Below are 23,919 nucleotides of genomic sequence, written 5' to 3' on the forward strand. Positions count from 1 at the left end.
AATATTAACAGAAGAAAACAGAAATTTCTAGCAAGGAATTAAGAGCAGAAGACTTCTAGGCTTTAGACACTAATATTGTACAGATTTGTCCCTGAGTTTATCAATCAAGTCCTCTGAGCTGACTTTAGTCCATGCAGTCAAAAGGAACAATGAAATTTAAGATTAATTTTGGTGTCTAAAAACTAGTATGTTTGCTGTAGATTGAATAGAAAGGAACAATTTTTTACTGATTTAGATCACAATTCTAATTTAAAAGTATTAGTTGTCTTGTCAGCCAATTATAGACATGGTCAGACAATTATATCCAGTGGCACCCCTCCTAGAACCTGGGGCTTGCTCTGGAGCCATTCTTCAAAACCTCTTCTGCCATGCAAAGCTGCATGGAAACGGAAAAGACAGATGAGTTGGTCAGTACTGAGGTAGGAAAGTGGTCATCTGGTGTCCAATATTAYATGAGCAGTTAACTCCTACCACCACAGCTGCCACTGCCAGCAGGAGGCAGACAGCTGATCGGACACCATCCTTGCCATCAAGTAATTAATATGTCACGAGCTGACAGCCTTCCRTGATCAAGGCTGTGCAAAACAAAGTCTTCAGCTAGTCTCCCAGGATTGCCAGCAAGAAATTTAGAGTGAGAAACGATAATGCTGAGGCAGGCTTCATGAAAGAAGGCAACTGCTTGAGCATGATCAGAAGATGAAGAAAAGGAAGCAATATGAAGATGACTGAGACAGTTAAAAGATGCTAGGATAGCTTTAGGAACTACTGAATATTAAGCTCCTGATGATCTGCTCCTTTATCCTTCTACTTCTGTGGAACTGGAGGAGTTATATGATATTAGATTCTGCTTAAAGTCTCAAGACAATCTTTTCTCAACTTCAGTGCTAGTAAAATCTCATTATTTCTTTAAATTACTATCCAAGATTTGTGTTATGGCAGGTATTGCATTTGTTTCTTAGTTTTGTGTGTTTTTAGTTGCAATGCAGAATATTCAAGAATGAGCTCTTTAGTTGCAGGTGAGCCCATGAGAATCATATTTAATTATCTGGGCTTAAATTCCAYGGCAGTTTTAAAAGTCTGTGCTCTCAACCTCATGACAAAGTATTTGCYCAAGACCAGGACTATCTGGCAGGTGAGTACAGTGTCATCAGCATCACYGAAGCTGAGAACTAGTACCTTGGTTAGCAAATTATTCCTACCAGACTTCTGTGACAGTGATATACAAGGGTGGTGTCTTTATAGAAGTACAGTGGTCATCAGGAGCTTGAATTGTACCACAAAGGAGCRAGGGCCTGAAGTGCTCCACTGTTTCTGTGCTCATGCTTCTTTATGGTGGATGTGGAACTACCAGGGAAGGAACAAGTTCTCTGGAAGGGTTTTCCCACATCCAGCACAACAGCACTTACCTTCCACCTGCACTTTGCAAGCRGATTCGGCTTTTCCTGCTGCATTCTCAGCTATGCATTTGTACTCCCCTTCATCTTCAGGAGCAGCCTTCTCAATGGTAAGTGAACACAGGCCCCCTAATTTAGAGAAAAAAAGCGGTCAAATGGGCATTATGTATGATAGTTCACAAAAAGCTTAATGTTACTAAGGAACAGAATGCATGAAATGATCCTTATTTTTAATACAGTAGATGTTCGCTGCTGGAAGAAGATGTCTTGACCTTAAAAATTCGACATTAGAATCCACACCTTTATTAAGACGGAAATAAAATAAAAATACATAGGTGTGTAATTTAGATTATATCAGTATTCCTTAGGATTCTCAAAACTAGACCTGTAGCCCTTAAGTGATTAAAAGATGAAGATACAGAAAACCTAGAACAAAATCTCCATTGCCAATATTTACCTTACAGCAGTGATAAGAAGTCCTCAGTGAGATGGTCTTTTCTGAAAAGTGCTAGTAGTGTAGGACTGCAAATAAGAGAACTTCTATAAAGTTTCCATCTGCAGTATTTTGGTTCAACCTTGTCTCTAGCAGTCGTATCAGAATCTATGTTTGAAAGCAGAACTGTAGCTTAGTGCCTGAGCTTAAAAATGTTATCGAGGTCCATCTGTTTGCTTGAATCACTCAAAGACCAAATGTCTGATCTTGTAAAGCATATTTTAAAAAGCCCCATATATCAATGGCAATCAAATCTGTCACTGCAATGAACCCATTTCAAACAAAAACCTCACAAAATTTAGGTTCACTGGGTCTGCAGAAACAGGATGCGACATAAGCTCTGTGGTTACCAAGGGAAGCTTGGTATGGCCCAAGGGGAATACATTTCCTCTTAAAAAATAAAAGTCTGTGAACCAAAGCAGAAGTTGTTCCCACTAGATGAGAAGAGGAAGGAAAACTCTGGTTTACCTAATCCCTTACACACTCTCACTTGCAGCGCGTGGAACAACAAAATACTTCATGCCCTGGGGAGAACCCCCTTTAAAAAAAGCATAYTCCAAACCTTCCCTGTCCAAATATCCTTGCAATATCCTGCTCTCTCCTTCCTCACTGGGAAGCTTGACCCGTTCTCTAACCAATCTTTCATAGGCTTTTTGCTATATCCTGGGACACAAGGAGATTTCCCAGTATCTCCTGGTATTTTCCATAGTTCTCTCTCTAAGCTAAGCACAGGCTGACTTTTACCTTCCAGAGTGGCAGCCTGCAGGGTCCCCATCACATGTCCCCTTGCAGTGTGGGAGAAGGCACTGTCACAACTGGTACTGATCCTTGAAAAGCAACACAGGGAATCTGCTTCACTCTGAGATTTCCCTCAGAGACTAGACCTCAGTTCTGACACAGCAACTCAGCTTTTGGCAAAGACTGTCCTTCAAAGTAATGTTATTATCCAAGGCAAGTTGTTCAAAACACATCCGAAGAGTTCCCAAAAGATTTATTTTGTCAAGATCATGCAAAAAAGCATATGATTTTTTCCCTCCTCCTGATTTTTAGCAAAATAAAAAAGCTCTAAATAATGCCATTTCCACCACAAAGAAACTGAGTGAGAGCTATTTCAGAGCAGAAGTATTGGCCTCTCACTCACTCACATGGGCTGTGCTCAGCCAGCTCAAAGAGCGAAGGGCAAAGCCACRTGCCTTCCCTGGGCAACTCATCTCTGTGAGTCAGCTCGAGCTGCAGATCCCTTCTAAATGGAGGGGCACTACAGAAGTGCTCTGTCAGGCATCTAAAAAATATAARCTCAGGCATCTCTGCTGCTTAAAGAGACAATTGGAGGGCAAACCAATGATAAATTCCAGTCAAAGAATTTGTATGAGTCTATATAACTGGATCAGAAAAGATCACCCATTAGATCTAAAAATGACTTTGCCCAAGAGTTTAAGTCACATACAAAGTCACATATGAAGTAGATTTCTGGCCACCTTACTTATAGGGCAAGGCCCGACTTGTAAGGATAACTGGATCCTTAAAGGATAGGAACAAACATTTGCTTTAGTTGCTGCTGGTGGGTTAGAGAGAACCCTCATACCTTCTCAATAGCTGATGAATGCTCATCAGCTTATTTAAGATTCATTTAAGATTCACCACTCGTAACGTGCTGCTGCCCATATGGCACACTCTGGAAGTAGAAGCTAACACCTGAGGAGAAACTTTTCCTTAAGCAGCATGCAAACAATATTAGCCAGGCTGGAGGGATAAAAAGAAAGGCAGAGAATCAGCAAGGCTGTAGAAAACTCATTTCCTTAGAAAACTGGAAGAAAAAAGACAGACAAGTCTTGATGAGATTTAACAAGGACAGGAAACTCCCTAAAAGGCCTATCTTCAGCGAAGCAGAGCTACAGTCCTTTCCCGGAGCTGGAAGGCCGAAAGCTTTTCATAGTATTTGATATTTCTTCCACAAAAGCCCTTCATGACCTAAAACGAGCTTATTTTCTCATGACTCTAAGAAAGCTCAAACCAGTGACTGCAGTTGGGTATTCTAAATCCTGGCACTTGACAAATTGCAGCCACCTGAAAAATTTCACAATTAATTTTGTCCTTCATCTTTCTTATGTTATGTTCCCTCCCTCCCTCCCTCTTTCCCTTCCTTCCTTCCTTCTTCCCTCCCTCCCTCCCTCCCTCCTTCTCTCTCTCACTTTCTTTCTCTCTCTCTCTCTTTCTCTCTCTCTTTCTGTCTTTCTCAGAACCAGCCACTGACATAGTCTTAAAAATCCTGCCACAATGCAGCAATAGAATAAACACATTCTTGGATCCTCCACTTGGGCCGTGGAACTGGTGCAGCTCTATAGAGAGATGTTAACAGCCAGAGAAGCCGTSAAGTTTACTGGAGACTCTAGCTTAGATACACAAAAACTTTCCCTTCCATTTTGAGCTATTAATGGATTTTCGGACTTACTCAAAAATAGTGCAAACCAGTTTAAAATATCTCTAGGCTTCTGCATTCTTTCCACGAAACCCTGCAGAAAATGAACTTCAGATACAAAACAAATACACAAACCAACAAAGAACAGCTCCTGGTCTAATTCCCTGTTCTGGCATCTAGCTGGCCAAACTCCCGACTCCATGTTTCTGACGCAGATTGAAGTTTCTGTTGTCTTTTGCATTTGTATCCCACGGCAATAAGAAGTACTGCGGCGTATTTAGGTACCATTAATAAACACGAAGCCAAGGGAAATTGTGCCTTCAAGTCATAACAAATTGGTTGAGGGGACTCTTTGGCCCACGAGTGTTAATTTTTAATAAATCACAGACTGTGTGGGAAAGTGCAGAAATGGGTAAAGTCACTGGGATGTTTAAAAATGACAGCAGTTAACCAGGCAAATATTGAATACAGTGACAGTGATAACAAGCAATGCCATGGAAAACCTCATGGGAGTTTCAAGGAAGAAATAAAATCAAGACTTAATTATTGCTAAGTCACGGGATTTTAAAGAAGACAATGTTAGTACCAAACCTGCTTTCATTCTGTAGGGGATTACATGTTTGACTGCTGAATGTATTTGTGTAAAGGTAATTTTCTTAGATTTACTGAATCTCATATCAATTTATTTGAAACTAATGCTCTATTAGTAGCATTCACGTTAGGCAGAGTCAACCATGACAAAATTAAGATGTCATGAAGAAGGTGACAAGAGGAAATCAACACTCAATGTGTTTCTCCTGTGTTTGTGATGAAGTTATGACCAAGTTTATTTCAACTTATAGTGTAAAGTACTCATAACTCAATAGTGATAAAAATACAAATGATTGAAAGGCTTTTAGAAAGGGGAAACAGAGGAAAACAGAGTGAAAGGGAGAACACAGCAAGCAATTATAAATAATCTTTCTTACTTATTGAACTAAGTCTTACTTATCCTAAAAAAATGAGGCTTAATATAGAAAAAAATCAAATTTTATATCCAGGTACAGGAAAGGACTTGAGGGGACTTCTGTGTTATGTAAAGGAGCAACAACATCCAAGATTCAAACATTTAACACAGAAGTAACAAATACAAGATTCACTGCGACAAGGTAGGAGGAGGGCTAAATGATCTCCTGCAAGCACAGCAACAGGAAGGTAACCTCCAGCTCACTGACATGGATACTAAGGTAGGCGTCTGCTGCCTGTCTTCTAAAAAGTAGAAACCAACAAACCACCACCAAAGAGAAGGTATTAAAATGATAAAAACAAAAGAAACAAACTACAGGGAGTAGAGATTTCTACAGGGAGTGGAGTTTATAAATTATGGAGAAGAATTTAATAAGATCATCTTTAAGCTTTTCTTACGTTGCAGTGTTCAGCAAAATTCATCAGGGCAAATAAATTGTTAATCTCAGTAATCTGTTAATTACACACCAAACTCTTGCTCCTGGTTAATTAAAAAAAAAAACAGAAGATTCATGGCAGGTCCTAGTCAGACAGACAAATATGCACAACTGATAACAAGACTTGTGTTAAGTCACAAGAAGGTTGTTAAGGCATTACTGCTAACAAGATTACCAACTGTTCATGCTGCCAACACACTTAGAAAAGAAAGAACTGCCTTACACAAACACACACAAATTCTGGGCATTTTCTATGCTACACCACTAYACAGGATGTCCTCAATGTACACAGTCTCACAGTACTAAAGCTAGCCCAGAAGAGCTGAGCAAGCTGATTTAGCAAATGGAAATCTTGCACGTATATTCACTGTGCATCTCAATTTGTTTGTGCTCTTCGGTCCACTAAGCACACCAGCATCCAGGCCCCTTCTCCTATCTTCTTCTAGAATAGGTTTTGTATTAGGCAAAAATTTCCAGCCTGGTAACAGCATCCTAGGGTGAGTCACACAGCARGCCACCAGCACGGGACACCGCTGTGCCAAGTCCTCGAAAACACAAAACAAAATGGTTCCCGCTCCCGAGAGCTCGCAGTGTGAGGAAGCTCATGCTACACGGTCCTTATTTGTCTAGCTCAACTCTAGCAGCTTCTTAAAACCCTGTTTCAGGCAAACAAAAAAACTCCCTACTTGAAACAAAGCAGTGGTTTTGTTTTACACTAAAATCAACCACCTTTTAACTATACACCATACATTCACAACACTGATTGTGAGCACCCTCTTTGACAATCATCTCTTATTTGACACAGTTATCATTTATTTCGATATTTTCAGGCAAAAAACCCACAGCTGCCTATTCCAAAAGTGCACACTCTGATAAATATTTAAAAGAAGAAAAATATAAAATCAAACCATTAATAAACTCCAACCGGATGAAACATGTTGGTGAAAAGAAAGATGTTATAATAGCTCACTTTGCCATAATAAAATGATACTTTATAGTAACAAATCACTTCTGCAAATAGAAATACAGAACACTATTAGGGGAACTATCCCATGAAAAGAAATGAGAAAAAAATGCTGATGTTCATTATTTGAAAGAGCAATAAAACACTTTTAATAGCTGAAGCGTAAAATGGAAGGAATGAGACGGTTCTTAAGTATGTGATCGTGACATTCAGTATAATGCTACCCAGATTCTTCTAATTGCTAATGTAAACTTTACCCTGAAATAATAAGCATATTGCAAACCTTAGATTAAGTAAAAGAATAGAACAAATATACTGAATAATAGGCCTGAAGGTAGAATTCTGCTTTTGGAGCAGAATGTAATTCTTCATTTGCTAAAGACCTTATGAATCAGTGATTATTCTGAGCCTGGTGTTTGAATTTGGACTGACATCCACTCTCCTCTTGCAAGCTGACAGCTAAACAACCCCAGAGAAGGAATGTAGTCTCTTCAAATACGGACAAGACATGCAAACAGAAGTGCATAGACTAGCAGCAACAGGGCCTTCTATCAGCAAGGGTCAAATATGACAAGGAAAGTTACTTTCAGTGAGTTACTACATAGAGGGCTCACTTATATAGTACTCTCAATAAACACCAAAAGATTCTGTGTAATGCATATATTTTAAGTCTATCCTTCCTAGCCAAAGGTACCCCTTGCTTTAGCAGGTATCTGTGTTCAAGAAACCAGGAGATTCTGAGGATTTGTTTTAGTGATATGTTTGGCACCAGGAAGTCACCAAACTGCTGCCTCTTTTTGCTTCCCAGCAATGACAGAGAGTGTTAATTTGATTTCCAAAGGACAAACACACATCATTCTGCAGGTTCAGGTGCCACTCATGCTGAACAGCTTGTGGGCCACTAGCCTGTACTAACTAAAATGGGTTTGTCCTATGAAAAGAAGCACACAAACACTTCTTGCTCTAGATAGAAGTTTTTCCACTATTCAGCTTACCACGAAAGAATAAGTCACTCTCATGAAGGAATAAGTCACTCCTCTGCTGTGAGACACCTAAGGAAAATGTACATATGACACCTTCCATACATGACAGCCAGTGCTCACCATCAAACATCTAGGCAGCACTTGAACAGCTAGTGAAATAGCTGTTAACGGATCCACTCCCATAATGGATTTTGCTGCTGAACACAGGGCAGCAAGATCATGTTGAAGTGAAAACTGCCTTTGCAAAATCTAAGGCCGTTAATGGGAGCTGAGTCCTTTTGCTCTGAATTTCTCTTCTTCCCCACAGACTCGACCTTCCTTCAGCTGAGGATGACTATAGGGGATTAGCTCCAGGACCCATAAAAGTTGCTCCAAGGTTGGCCAAATGCACTATTGCTAAAGGACATGATGCCTGTGGCCCGACCAAATTACCTTTTCAGCAKTCTGAGTAAAAGATATATAAAGTCAGGTTTTGGCATTGGGATGCCAAGTACTGCATCCAGTTTTACTGTTGTTCTCTGTGTTTAAAGCTGCTCCTCCAAACACTGTCTCTGTGGTACTAGTCCCCAGGCCTCTACTACTGAGCAATCTTTCCTGGTATTTAGCCTAAAGTTGTGATTTCTCAGTTCTAGTCTGTAGTTCCCAGTAAAACCCTTGTTTGTTGTGCTAACTATTCCTTCTTCTGGATGCTGATATCTTTCAAGCATTCACATGTTTCTAATTAGGGGAAAAGAGTAAATCAGTCTCTAAGAAAATCATAACTTGCTTTGAGTAAGTGTCATGAGTATCTGGCTAATTATGTAACACTTGGCATTAAGGTACCTCACAGCATGACAGCAGCAACTCCAAGTGCCAAAGCAAGTAGGTACTGCTGGACCATCACATGTGGTCTCCCTTCAACACAGCAGAAGGCAGGTAATAGGGTGGAAGAAAATACTTGTAACTTTTGTTCCTTTTTTTTTTTTTTTTTTTTTTTTCTAATTCCGCAAAAGAGATTAACTTATTGATTGGGTTCCAGACGTGTCTTTTTCCAATCTGTAGATCTGTTGTGTTGGCTTTAACTTCTCAATTTAAAGCTACATTTTGAAATTACTTTTGTACTTGTATTGATTCGCCAGGTCCTTTTTTTTTTTTTTTTTTTTTTTTTTTGGCATTGAAAGACAAAACCTTATCATTTACTTCCTTATATAACACACTTCTTTCTAAAAGCCTGTGTATATACTCCAAAGACAGCAGAATTTTAAGTACAAGTAATACAACTACCTAACCATGATAATAATGCAGACACCACTCAAACAAAAGCCGAGTTTGTTCACACCTTGAAGGAAGGCTGTCCTGAAACAGTGGATTCCTTCTCCCATGGTGACCTCTGCTTTTAAACCCATTGGAGAGCACTGCTGAACTGTGATCCCTTGCCCAAGGGCCATCTCTGAGCTGAGACAAACTGGACCAGGCCTGGCACCTGCTCTGCTCAGACAGGGGGCAGAGCATCTAAGGACATCAGGAACACTCCAGAGTAAACCCCAGCTACACTGGATTTTCAGCCTCACAGTACTATTTTGTGTTGAAACATGGGTATGAGTTGGGAGATCACAACAGCTTCTTCCACTCAAGCAAGCAGCTTTCTGAGCTTTTCTGCAGCACCAATGCTGCAGCACTCTGTGAGGCTCCAAAACAGCTCAGGAGAACCTGATTCACTCTGATACAGGGATGTTCTCTCTCTGGTCTGCACTGAGAGATGAAACTTTCAGATGGGAATTTCTTGCTGCCCTGGGCAACTTGAAGAAACCCCCCCAAAATCTTGTTCTTTGGACTTCCTTCGGGGTAAGGCTACTCAGACAGTGGTCCCACCTTTTTGATTATCTCGGTCCTTTTCACAGGATGTCCTTCTTTCCATTCTGCCTTTTCTCATGTACATGAGAGTTACCCTTTTGCTGCACAATTCTCTCTGGTAAAAATCAACAAATGTTCTGGAGGAAAATTCTTCTGCTACTTCACACACAAGACATCTGTTTCACTATCCCCATCTACTCACTTTATTACACCCAAACATAGTACCCAGGTACTGTTTTGTTCCATCAAAACCCAATGTTGTTTCTGATTTCATCAACTTCAAATAAAGGCATCTCTGTGTTTCAATGCTTGTATCATTGTAGAAGGATTCACTGGTTGTGGTGAACCACCTTGCATATTCTTTTGGTTCTCATTTGCCAGCACTTAAAAAAAAAATGTGGATTAAATGAAGAAGGATTCATAATTAAGAGTGCAGATCCCTGCATCAAGCTGTGGTATCTTACAACCACAGTGAAATGTTTTAGCATTAAATAGGTGGGAAATTATTATTCTTCATATAGTTCCCTGGGTGTTTTATGAATCCAAAATAAAATGGCTGATATTGTAGGAAAAAAAAAATCCTTATCTCGTCCACTTTTGTCCCAAGGAAAGTACATTTTGCCCAGATRCAATATTAGCTTTCATACCGCAAAAAAATAGTCTAGTGGGCTTTGTTTATCYGGAAAGTGGAATGCAGAGAAATTACTCATTTTGACAGCATTAATGTTCTCTATAAGGATTTTAACCAAACCATGTGTTGTTTTGAAATTGCTTAAAAATCATCATGCCATTGATTTTTTTTTATGTTTCATTGTCTCCACAGACTACATGAGCACCTTCTGGTAAGCTACTGAATGTATTGGAAATCAATTCTGAACTCTGATCTTAACTGTAAAACTCAAACTTGCAGTAATCTCTTTCAGTAACACAATTCCTCTTTGCTTCCACATTTCTTAATGCAATAGAAAAGCCTGAAATGGTAAACATACAAAATAATTAAAGCAGAATGTATAAACCACTAATTCTCTTTTTCAACGTTCTAAGTCCTTAAAGTTCAGCTGAAATTAATGTCACACACCAGCTCGATAAAGACCGTTAGCAATGTAAACAGCATTTAAGAATGCATGAAGYTCAACTTCACTAAATAATACATCTGCAGGTTGTTAGAAGAGAATCTGCAAGAAATGTTAAACAACACTGTTCCTTGTGTACTTCACTGAAATAACAAGAAAGATGCATCTGGAAGCAGTTACTGGCACAGGACTTAAATAAAGTATTGCATTACCTATAATGAACTATATATTATTAATCAAGAGTTGTATATAATAGTGTGCCATCCAGCTTGCTCCTAATTCAATTAATTTACCTTCTTGAGAGATGACAGTGGACTTTGATGACTTGATGACTTTGCTGTCTAGCATCCAGGTGACAGCTGCAGGGGGATCAGAGGAAATCCGACACTGTAAAACTAATTTTTCTCCATCTGTTACTTGAGCATCCTTAAGCTTCTCGGTAAAGGATGGTGCTGTTCCTTTGCTTGCGGTTCCTTTATTTTCAGCTTTTTTTCCAATTATACCACCATCCACCACTGAGCACCCATGTTCACAGTTCCTGTCGTTCTTCTCTTCTTTCTTCACTACTGGTTTGGCCACAGGAGCTTCAGAATTGGGGGTGGCTTTCTGGGGTTCAGAATTGGCACGGGCATTTGGTGCTGGGGTGCCTGCACTGCCATTCTCTGCAGGTGGCTTCTTCTTTGAGCCCAGCACAGATCTGAAATCTGGAGTGGCTGGCTTAGGAGGTGGCACCTTCTCTGGCAAAGGGGTTTTTGGGGTGCCTTTCTTGGCCAGCACAGAACGGAAGTCCACCTGCTGAGGAGCATGAACTTTCCTTTCCTCCTCTGACAAGGTCTTGGGTTTGACCTGCCGTTGCAGGTTAGCACGGAAGTCCATTTGCTCGGCTGGGATTTCCTTCAGTTCCTCCTCAGAAAAACTTTTGGTGCTGACTTTCTTGCCTAAAATGTCGCGGAAATCAAGCTGCTCAGCTTCCTGCTGCCTCAGGCTCTCCTCTGTGTGTTCCCGAGTTTCCACTCGCCTCTTCAGTACCCCTCGGACGTCCTCCTGYTCTTCCTCAGCTGCTCTGATATCACTGCTGCTCTTTCTGAAAGCACTTGTTCTACCAAATGTTAGTGTACCATGGTCTCTACCATCTCTTCGCTCTCCAGAGCTGCCTGACTCCCTTCCACTACAACCAGAAAAAAAAAAAAAAAAGAAAGAGTCAGCCAGGAAAGGGGCTGGTTTAAAAATGTGAGGGAACAATCTCAGAGCAGGAACAAAATGTGTTTATAGAAGGGGAGGTTGATTAGAGGAGCACACTCCATTAGTTTATTGCATCAATGATGACTTCAAGAGCCATATAAGGGCACAAACAAAAAAGATCTTCTCTACTCCGGCTTGGTACAGTGTGCTTAGCCTGTATGATGAAAACAATTTGTTGGGTCACATTTGGGGATTAGGTTGAACTGCAGCCAGACTGGGTCTGTAAGGGCAGGGAATTAACGGAGCAAAAAATAGAACCCACCCATGCAAGTCCCTGGGAAAAATACTCACTCTCTGAGCATTTCTGCTCTGGAAGCTGAACTCTCTCGCAGCATCAGAGACACCTGGCAGCTGCATTCTCCAACTTGGTTCCTGAAATGTTTAAATGAAATCAGAAAAGCAGAGTTTTCCCCTCCAAAACCGTAACTTGCCTGGGTTAAAGTGATTGCATGGTGCGTTGCACTAACGCAGTTCAAACCTAGTGTGTTGCTCCCTCCCTAAGGCCAGCACTGTGGTGTTTGGCTGGTGGGTTTTTTCCCTATCTAGTTGGAGTCAAGCTGTATCAAATTGCTTTTTCTGATTTATTGCTCTATACACTGGGAACAGCATTCTCCCCGAACAAAAATCAAAACAATTTGCAGAATGAAACAGCTGCAAACAAACAAGCTAAAGGAAAACAAATACAAAAGCTGGAAAATCCATGCAGAGGAAGGGGCTATTTTGCAAACTTGAAAACCTTCCCAACTCTGCCTACTGTTTATTTATTCAAGTCCCGAGTTCCTAAGTTTCCTAATGCTAAGATATTAAAAGTAGGGTCTCATTTCCTTCCCTCCCTCCTAACCCAACCAATCAGCAAAACCCATCTACATGGATAGCTCCAGCCTGTGCATGTTTATATTAAAAAACATAAAAGTGTCACCATATATGGTACTGAGTACTTATTCTTCCTTTTGCAGAGGAATACCATGCATGCCTTCTGCAAAAGGCTCCCATTAAAGAAGTCATTAGTGCTCTCCCCCSCCCCTCACTGCACACTCCCTCCAGCAGATATAGATCATCTTTTCAGCCCCAAACAGCTCTTCTGCACTAAATACAGGAGATGCCAAAAGCAAAATCTAACTCCTGCAGCCTGTAGGGTTTTTTAAGTGTTGCCACAGCTCTCCTGAAGTCCTATTAAAAAACTAAACTGACCCTTTTAAACTACTTAAGAACCGATAAAAGAGAAAATATACATTTTTGTCCTTAAGGCTACTATGAAAAAGAAGCCATAGGAATGCATTCAATATGCATTTATATATATAAAATATATAATATCACTTTTATATATAACACAAGAAACTGTTACGGAAAACAATCCCCAAGGAAGCACTCAAAGCCACAGATGACTCTCAATATAAAAGTCTGGAGTATATCTGAGTACCAAACAGAGCCTGTGCAAAGGGCATGRGAAGTCCCAAGTCAGCACAGCCAGTGTTCAAATAACTCCTACAAAATGTGAGCTTAACGCCGGAGACCTGGCAGAGTTACTGCCCCTTATGTGCAATCTCCACTGGGAAGTAGGATAAATAGAAAGAAGGGGGGGAAAAAAGGATAAGTCTCCTGCTCCCAACACACCAATTGGTCCTGGAAGATGGGTGGGAGCACTCGGAAACTGCTCAAGAACTTTCTCATTCATCACAGCTATGGGGCTGCTAGCAGGAGGGTTGGTTTAGCCTAAAGCCCTTCCCATCAGAATCTTCTAGAGTTCAGTTACTCTCCCTTTAGGAGGTAAAACCAATCCAAAATTGATGATAGAGCAGGAGAAGCTGCACAAGCTTAAGAACTGGTGGTTCACGGTGTACATCAAATGGAGAACTGCTCAGCCTCTGCCATGACTGTACGAGCAAAGTTTTGCCCACAAAAATTGTGACACCAGTGGGAAAGGCTGCAGTACAACAGCGAGCACTCTCCCCGGAGAAGGATCTAGGGATGCTGAGTGTCGCCTTGGGTGCTGTGATAAATGCTGTTTCTGCAGGACCCAGTTCTGTAACGCATCTTTCCCTCAGCAAGGTCTCCACGTACACAAGAATGCAAACAAGGAAGGCAAAACAGATCTCTAGGTTATTTTTCATTGGGTTTGTAAAATAAAGGAGGGAATGAGAAAGCATTTTGTTCATTCTGTTTTTAAAACCTGGGAAATACATACAAATTACGGAATGTGGGCCATGCAAGTGTCTACATAGGCAAATGGTTCCCAAGGAAGGGTTTTGTTCTTATTTATGAAGTGAATGGCTGATAAGCAGATCACTGGATAAAAACCTCTGGTCTATGTCTGATTCATGACACCTCTGTCCAAATGCTTAGCCTTCTTGGAACAAATTCTGGTCCCAATATGATTGAAGCAAGTTTTGTCATTGATTTTGTCTTCYGAATTCAGATCAGTGTCTAAAAAGTGAAGTTAAGAACACTGACCCACCTTTGCAAAGTGTTTTGTAGTTCACAAGATGGAAAAAGAGAAATGAGCCAAGAATAATTAAGAAGGACAGGATAGTTTAGATACTAAATGCAATYCAGAATAACTGAAAACTTTGTGAACATTTTTACATTTAACGCAATTTCAGAATCCAGTCAAGGCAAAGTTCATAGGGACAGCTGGAAAAAACAGAACTTYTCAGTGCACAAACCCTTCCTCAGGTCTTTCAGGTCTCTGCTATTCTGAATTTTGGCAGTGACAATAGTCCTTCTGCAACATCGCAGTCTCCAYGCTGGGATCATATCAGCAAAACCCCAGACAAAGTTAGATGCCACCAGCTCCTTTGTTGCGCACTGGTACAGAACACAGATAAAAGCTGTGCTTTGTAGAGACATGCAAAGAGGTGCCTGAACTGCTGGGTTTTKCAGGATTGTTCTGTATAATGCCCATATTCAGGATTTATCTTTAATATGTCAAGGAATTAAAAAAAAAAAAAAAAAAGGCAAAACAAAACAAATGAAACTTCATCTGCAAAGCCTGAAGCAATTTTAAAAATAGTTCCCTGTTCTATTGTGGGATCAGTTTTGCCTGGGATGGCTTTCATGTTCAAAATGTCTTGAAATACTAGTTTCTTGGCAGGGTCTACTCAAATATTTTCACTGAACCTTAGATGAGACTTATTGTCTGCATGTCCCCAGGAAGCACCGTCTGGAGGAAGAAGGGAAGAGAAGCAGGAGGAGGAATAAATAAATAAATAGGCACTGTTAATTAAGTGTGAGGACACACCAAAATTTCCTACTGGCCTTCCAGGTGTGAAAAAAGTATCACAGAGTAAATTGGATTCTTTAAGAATGAACTGAAAAAGATACTGAAAGAGACAGATAAGTTGATTCTTAGCTATAGCTGCTGCTTCAGTGCAGGTCACTGTGAAGTCTCAAAATGAGGTTTTGCAACTCTGTGCTTAGTTAAATGGGAATACAGTGCAGACCCTATGCACTTTAATCACAAAGAAAGTAACTAATCTTCTGAACCAGACCTTTAGCTAACAAAGCAGAGCAGGTCTGCTAGCTTCAGTGAGGAGGCACTGATTTATCTCAGTTGAAGGTTCAGCCAAAACGTTTTAATACCAGGAAGACTAATCCCTTTATTTACATTTTACAGCATTGAGCGGGAGAAGGGAAGGGGGCCTCCTAAAAATAGTACATGGATAAGGTTTGCAAGTTTAAGGTATTACCTTGTAATAAAGTTTGCAAAGTTTATTTTACACAAAAACAGAATTGTATTTCCTGGGGGGTATAATGGAATACAACCGTACCAATTTTTTTTTTCAAAATATATAATCTGAATCACAGACTATTTGAGGTATCCCAGACCTATGAAATGAATGTTTACCTCTGATTTTAATCATACCATTAAAATCTCTATATAGAGAGTAATGAGCACTATTCAAAGTTTTATGGAAGATAGGATGGGGAAGAGCTCAGCTTCCAAAAAGGTGAAAGATAACAAAGATGACTTAAGGAACCACAGAAGGATTTCCGAGGTCTCTGATGTTGACTGTGCCATTATAAAGATTTTGCTGAAGAAACTCATCTTCAGTCCAGCACTCCCACTTTTTCTGTTTATCCCTGCAGTTAAGAGTGTGCAGGCTGACTGAAAGAACAGGGTAGGGATACCTATTTTTGTGAGCCACCAACACAAAAGGAAAATTGTGGAGAGATTAGTACAGTAGTTTGGGCTTGAAAACAATGGAGGAAAACAGAAAAAGAAAAAAAAAAGAAGGAAATATCTAATGCAAGTAGGAAATGATGCCCTGACTATGTTGAGAGAAGCTGGAGAAACAGTGACTGTTAGTAACAGTCYAGAACAACTGTACAACTGTTAGTAGCAAGACTTGAATAAACAGTAGAAAAGTTTATTTACAGTAAATCTTAATATAAATCACCTACAGTATAGTTTTCTAAAGAGCAAGTAACCTGTCTGACTTGCATATAAAACCAAAGCCTACTGAGGCTRGCTGGTGGCTGCCTGTAGTAGTTAYGGAAATGCCCCTTCAAACTAGACATCTACACAGCGACCATCACTGGGCCTCTCTTTATTTTATTTTATTTCCCCCCACCCCCCCTGCCCTCTGCCATTTCTGGAACTGGTTGGAAAACCAACCAGAATTATAAAACATGCTTTAGAGCTCCCTGCTTTATGCTCCCTGCTTTAGAGGCTAAATGGATAAAATTTATTAAGAAATGCCCTCTCTCTTTGGGTTAAGAAGGCAGGAGTAATATACTTGTAAGCAAACAAATGACAATTCACTTTTTGAATTTTGTACTAAATTCAAGTATATGAAATAGAAATAGTTTCTTTAGAGCCCTCCCCTATGAAAGAAAAAAATAGTCTGTTTTGCAAGAACAGGCAATTGTTGTTGCAATTGCTCAGGCAGTGATACTACCAGTTTGCCATAGTGGGCAGTCAGTCGGGACTAAAAAGGTGGTATGTGAAGCAAACTAGATAATTTTCTTCCAGTAATCCAGTATCTTCCAGTATCACAGATTCAAACATCTGTGGTGGCTAAATAAATTTTAATAAAATAACAAATATTCTCCAAATAAGGCAATACATCTATGCACAGTAAATAGCATAGAATGATAACATCAGTTTAAACCGCCACACTAAGTTTTCTAAAGCCATACAGGGAATATGTAAGTAGGTCCAATCTTTGCCATTGGAGTCGAAAATGCTACAGCACCTTCTACAAGATAAAGCAGCAGCAAATTTGATGTTTGACTTAAAAGCCAGTTATTTTACCAACAGAAAATTAGCTAAATTCAGAACAGCTCTTCCAATTTTGTAGGGCAATGAGGTCAAAGCATCAAAGTGTCTCTCTTCAAAGTTACATCAGAATAATGAGGCTCCAACTGCCATATAAAATTCAGACACTGTAAATAGGGTCAGCAAACACGCTCTTCTCTTACAGATATGGATCTTGAATACATGGAATGGCCCTTCTTGTCAGTTTGTTCCCACAGAAAGGGGGCATCATTAAAAATATCCAGTGAGATACCAAACTGATAAACACAAGTTCCAAAATTGCTTTCCACAGTGCTGCTACAAAGCTTTGCTTTTAAGGATCCAAAGAGAAGCTGTATGTCACTTCGCCCTTCTTGACTTGACTTGTGTTTCTCCTCTCCTCTTTTAGTTTATTGAAGATTTATTCCTTTTATCCCTCAGAAAGCAGCTAGTTCCTTTAGTACTCTACATTGCTGTGCAGGAAGAGGAGGGAYCTTGTCTCGTTCAAAGAGGTCTTGTTTAAGGAGGAACAGAAAGGAGGAAGGATATTTGTCTCTACCTAGTCTGTTGAAAAGCCAAAAGTAAATATGAGTTCCACAGGACAAGTTTTATTCAYGGCAAACCTACCTGAGCTGAATATCATATTGCCCTGCATGATGAGACTGTACGTTCCTCAAGATCAGTGTGAAGATATCTTCATTTTGCAGGATCTCATACCCTGCTCCTGGCAATATTTCTTGCCCATCTTTAAACCAGTGAACAGTAGGGAAAGGATCTCCAGCAATAGCACAGGAAATAAGGACATTTTGCCCAGGAACTGCAGTCACTGATCTTGGTTTGCTAATGAACCATGGCTGGATTCCATCCTGAGGTTCTGCAGTTTACAAACACAGTTTACAAATCAAGAAAATATCACACATAAAAGGAACTAATAAGCTAACTTCAGGCAAGGAAATCACAGAGAAGCAAACATTTTGAACACTTACAAGTGTAAGTTTTTAATCTGATAAGTCAGGCTTTAATTTTGGAAGCAACTAGTACCAAAGTACTAATATTAATCACTTATTTGGCATTTTATTGGCTCAATCCAGGCGTATATTAAGACTAAAAAAAAAAAAGAGACTTTAAAGCTGCCCTAAAAGGAATCTTGAAGATTTGTCCTTGAAGAATACGGGCAGGAATAGCTTTAAAGGCAAGTGACAGCATTAATACTGCCGTACAATGCAAAGCTTATATTATAAATCATCACTGGCAATAGCATAAAACTGCATTTAATATAAAACACTGGCCCCGAGGCTAGACCTCAGGGAATGTTATAGAAGAGAGAATGCTCTGAATTTAGTGCAGACAGTGATGACAGACTACAGACCCACTCCATGAGGCACAGCTTTAAGCAATCCTGGGGTTAAGACCATTTATATGAAAAATAATAAATGCCTCATCAATTTTCAATAATTCTACGTRATAATGATAGGAAAATGTTGGCATACAGCAAGATTAGCCTAAGTCTAGTATCATAATGCTAGTAACTGCCCAAATCACAGGAGGTATTTAAGTACTTTCATGTTTCATGTGGGATTTATATCATACACAAATATTCAAAGTCAAAATTTGAGGACTTTGGTCCTCAAACTGTAAAAATCATTCTTCACCTGTTACCATTACAGAGCTACTATTCAAGAAGCCAGGATTCCTGGCTCCTGGGCAGCTTTTCCAAATGCTCAGTGCTTTAATTGGAAAGAAAAACATCATTACATGGTTTACATTTAGTCCACAGCTAAGTAAGCCTTATAATCTGAAGCTGTATTTAGCAGAAGTTTTGCACTGCCCCTTGGAATAGAACTGAGGAATGAATTTTTGAAATAGTAACATAATGTTCCAGAGTGAAAAGACTTTTTAAAAGTTGCTTCTGCTCAATATCCATGTTAATTCAGATGCAGAGACTAAGTATCCTTCACAGCAGACCTTATAAACACTCACCCACTTTAAACAGACACTCCTCCAGCATATCAGTATTATTTTCTTTCTGCATTTCCTAAGGTGGAGAAGAACTTCATACCTTGTACAGTCAAAGTAGCCTGAGTTTGAGTCTCTCCTAAGTCATTCCAGGCTTCACAGGTATATTTGCCTGTGTCTTCAGGAAATACTTCCTGGATGTACAGGCTGTACTCATTGCCCTTCTTCTCAAAGTGGAAATCTTCTGTCTCTTGGATTTCTTTCCCATTGTGCAGCCAGATAATTTCAGGAGGTGGATTAGCTACAAAAAAATAGGAAAAAAAAAATCTGAGATAAACACAAAAACCTCAATGCGTGACTGAGAGTATAAACAAGGTTGATTGTTTTCTGCTGACTCACAGATTCATCTTCAAAATATCCCAGAATTCCACAACCTCTCTTAATGCTCTGCAATGTGGAATAGCTCTAAGCCTGTCTTCTTAGAGTTAAAATCCAAATGAATGAGGTAAGCGTGAACAGAACAGGTAGGGGAAATGATTTGTAGATACCATGAAAGCAACTATCAAGGGTTTTGAATGCCTACATTCATAACAGGACCAATCTCTGCTACAAAAATAATCTTGTCCCCAGCTGACAGGTATTCATTCAGTTCACAACACAGTCTCAGTCCTCTGAGACTTACTTTTAGTTCAACAGGAGGACTGATGACAATAAGTCGATTATTGTAATAGAAACCCTTCTATTGGTCTGAACACATTAGGCACTGGCCAATGTTCATCCAGCCTAAAGATCAGATAAGGCAGCCCTAGTTTTTGCTTCTTAAAAATTGGTTACTTGAAACATTATTTGCAAATACCAACCCCCTTGCTGGAGAAATAGAAAATGATAAAAAGTGCATATCCTAGCAGCAGCAATATTTTTTAAAATCTATTTATTTATGGCTACACACCTGATACCTCCACTGTCATTATCACTTGACTTCCATCCATTACTTTGAGGTCAGTCAGGCCTCTAAGGAAGATGGGTGCAAAAGTCTTATTCAGTTTAACAGCCTGCGCACTTTCTGCCTTCTTGCTGCTCTTCTTTTCTGTGAAGTCAAAAGAAAAAAGAAAAAGTTTGGGGGGAGGGATCTGTTACTAGGATTTCTCTTGATGAGCTTCAACTGATCTAAAGTTCCATGTGATTTTTTGAGTCGGTGGTTTTGCTTCCGCTCCCAGAGAACAGCRGCACTGTAACCACTCAAAAGAGTTGTTCCCTCTTGACAATATTCCAAGAAGAAAGGGGAATTAAACTGTCCTTTCTCCAAAGATCCTCCTAAGCCAATGTTAACATATATGGTGTAGTAAGGCATGAAAATTTGCATTAATTTTCCTCAAGTGCACATGCTCACATACAAAATAATACCATCCTTGTAACTCAATGCCTTTTATCTGTGCTAAATTCACATTAAAAAAAGAAAAAAAAAACCCTGAAATACTTAAAATACATTACAAAGTGCTCTTTTCATACTTGATGAGTTAAAAWTTTAAACTCAAAAGAATATAGCATGTGCCACTCTGTATGAAACTACGAATGCATTTTGTTTGCTAGACTGCCAGTATCAATTGGGTTTGCGTATAATAGCTCAGTTCATCACACTCCTCTGCTGTATTATACTTAGCCAACTATATAGCAATGGGATAGATTGAAACCTGAGCATTTCCCCCATCTATAATGGCCTTTTCTGCATCAGATTTATATGAAGCAAGCTTACTTGAGTGTACCCTGTACAGTGTACCAGACTTGGAAGATACTTTTGCTTTAAAAATCTGAGCAAAGACACATCTGGAGCCAAGGCAGTGATCATTACCAAATTTAGGAAGTCATAARTATTTATTGGTCACTTGGATACACTTTTTGATTTGTTTCCCTCTCTTCTCTTACATCTTGCCGCTACAATGCCAACTCTACCTTCTGTCCATATAGAAAAATAATTTCATTTTACTTATTCCTACCTTGAAATTTTTCAAAAGTGTTATCAGATCACCCAAAATACCATTACAGCAGCAAAAGGTGCCAGGCCAGAACAAAGCAGCCATTTATGAAAGGACAGTTATTAGCAAAGCTGGAAGCACCTCACTGAGCAAAGTCGCTGARCCTCTCGGAGGCCAAAAGTTAAGCTTGTCCCAGGGTAATTCAAGCTCTACATAAATCTGGAAGCTACTTGGAGAGGAAGTTTTTTCCCTCTTCTCTAGCAAAGGTTTTTCTAGCCAAAATCTTGCTCTGCTGGCTTATGTCATAGGTCTTTCCCTGGCACCAAAGGAGAGACACTGATGCATGTGAGAATGGAAACACAGGAGCTGAGACCCACTCTGCTCACTGCAATGGACTGAGCCTTGAAATCATCAGGCCACATTGATCAGTCTCAGGGCTTCTTATAGCACATACTTGGAAGTGACTAATGCTGTACAGAAGACAGCCATGAATTTTAGTCAAACCCAATTGCTATAATAAACTGCTCTCATTCACCATATTGCATTCACCATATGTATTTTTAACTGCTTACTCAGGAAAACCACCACATGCATCTGCTGGACCAGGCACTACCAGCACATAGATCTTCACTATGTTTGTAAAGCCTTGCAGAAAACTCTTGTCCCTCAGACAAAGAGATCTGGCAGGGGAAGCAGAAATTTGTAAAAGGTGGAAAAGGAAGACAAGAAGAAAGGAGGAAAAGGAGAAAACAAGAAAGTAGTAAGACAGAAAAGGAACATGGAGAAGAAAGAGAAAATGAGTTGAACCCTCTCGAGAGAGGTCTAACAGTGACTACCACCTCGATTTGCTGCTAGTGGCTCCAACAGCACCTCTCTCAGAGCAGAGCAAGCTGCCTCCCGCCAAGTCCCAGCACAGCCAGCACCGTGTGCAGGCAGCACAACACATCCCTCGCAGATTGCTTTTTGCTTTAGTAGACTGACATACCTGTCCCACGTAGTCTAAATACAAAGATTATGAAGGCAATACAGTACAACAGCCTCAATTTATTGAAAAAACGGGTGGGGGGATACAGAGCAAATTACATAAAATCACCTTCCAAATGCAATTTTTCAGCAATGCTGACTCTTCCCAAACACGTGCCACAAATAYAAAAACTTCAGGCACTTGAATGAAACCAACTGCTTGTACAGGGCAGTGAAACCCTTAAAAGGAAGAAAGCAAATCATTCACAGGGACAGGCCTCTGCCCCTAAAAGGGTGATCTACAGGATTAAAGGATGAGCCCTTAAAAATAGTGAGTGTTGATCAGTTTTAAGCGACGCTTCCTAACTGTTACTAAAGGAACTTGGCTAAACATCACAGAAATCTTAAAAATAGTGTTTACCCTGAATTTAAGCTGTGTGTAGGTTTATGCTGATCTCTTGTTTAATACTTAAAGAAAAGATTATGATTGTGGCTAAGTTGCAAAAGTAACAGATATGTTATGGTATGTGCAGAGTTAAAACTTAAAGGGCATGGCTTCCACAGCGCAAGAAGTTACTGGAGAGATGAATRAGTTATTTCATTAGAGGGTGCTGAGTATAATTATGCAGAAGAACATTAAGATGGACTATTAAGTCTGAAATATTGAAAACTTGATGATCCCTCCAGGGGCAGAAATAAAGTCAATTTTGTGTATCATAACATTTCTGAAGACATTCCTATGTTTGTAAGTATATGAYATGGCACTGCATGAACTCTGACTGATTTAGACAAGTCCACTGGTCTAATATAATATAGCCTGGTCTGGACTAATAATATAGCCTGGTCCAATACAGACCAGCCCAAAATACAATGTGTTTTCCCACTACCTATCAGAAAGCAGCAGCAAAAATGACTCTTGTCGCTGATCTTCTTTAGAGCACAGTCAGGGAGAGCAACTCTTTACTGACCAGCTAAGAAATCCATTGCATGTCAGAGCTCACAAACAGCCACGCAGTGCAAATGCCAGCCCCACATGGGAAATTACAAGCTTGCTGTGGCTGCAGAAAATCAGTAGTCCTTTGCAACCATGTCACATCCAGCACACAATAAATACAGGTCTAAAAAGATTGATTCCACAGCAATTTTACTACTAGAGATTAATGCTATACATTTATGTAGCTCATTTTAAACTAATATAAATATGGCATATCTCACATCAGAAAGTAAACTGGAACCTAAGGAAAGTTTTGACAGATATTAGCATAAAGGCCACAACTTTCTTATGTATCCTTAAGCTTAATTGACTGGATGTGAAGAACAGYAGATCCAATCTCTTCCTATTACGTTAATACACTCTAATCACCTACAGCCATTTAACATCTCCTCCACCACTCTTACTTCCTTTTACTTTGAATTAAGAGTAGCTTTACTTCTAAGAACAAACAGAAGGAATGTAGCAGATTACAGATATCAATATTGTCATAATGTGTACGCAAATTTTAATCTAAGCTGTTAATTTCCCCCCTTGCCTTCCCTTTCCTAGTSAACTTTCACCACTGCAGCAAGTTCACCCGAGGGTGATCATAACACTTCAAGAGGAATAGCAGAAAGCACTAGCTAGGATGGGCTTGATAAAACCCAGGTACATTTTATTAATTTTTGGACCACACAGCTAGTTTATTTTATTGTTGCTTATAAAAACAGCTATAATTTTTAACCACAATTGTTGACTTTGCACAGAAAGTCAAATCACCTAAGATAATACACAAGATGTGTTTTCTCAAAGAAAATTCCCAGCTCAAAAGGACCTTTTCTCAGAGCTGAGCTCAACTTAATACATAAGCTCAGCTGGGACATTCTCTGACGAGCAATAAGATGTCACAAAGGGTGATAGATTTAAAAGTCCACCACAATGACCTCACTTGCAGAGTTCCTCCTGTCTGGGTGG

At 39.8% G+C, this 23,919-nt stretch overlaps 1 protein-coding gene across 2 annotated transcripts in view; it reads right to left on the bottom strand.

The window, feature by feature from the left end:
* MYLK (myosin light chain kinase) overlaps nt 1-23,919 on the bottom strand; it is a 176,356-nt gene that overhangs the window by 58,046 nt on the left and 94,391 nt on the right. For both annotated transcript variants that reach the window (XM_026054306.1, XM_026054298.1), the window contains 6 exons: nt 19,985-20,122; nt 19,139-19,336; nt 17,707-17,953; nt 12,135-12,215; nt 10,895-11,769; nt 1,407-1,523 (listed from right to left, as the gene is read on the bottom strand). In XM_026054306.1, coding sequence (XP_025910091.1) covers nt 1,407-1,523; nt 10,895-11,769; nt 12,135-12,215; nt 17,707-17,953; nt 19,139-19,336; nt 19,985-20,122 — 1,656 coding nt within the window. The remainder of the gene's footprint in view (nt 1-1,406; nt 1,524-10,894; nt 11,770-12,134; nt 12,216-17,706; nt 17,954-19,138; nt 19,337-19,984; nt 20,123-23,919) is intronic.

This window comes from Nothoprocta perdicaria, unplaced genomic scaffold (genome assembly GCF_003342845.1).
Source record: "Nothoprocta perdicaria isolate Ctin4 unplaced genomic scaffold, notPer1 scaffold_0, whole genome shotgun sequence".
Taxonomy (NCBI): domain Eukaryota; kingdom Metazoa; phylum Chordata; class Aves; order Tinamiformes; family Tinamidae; genus Nothoprocta; species Nothoprocta perdicaria.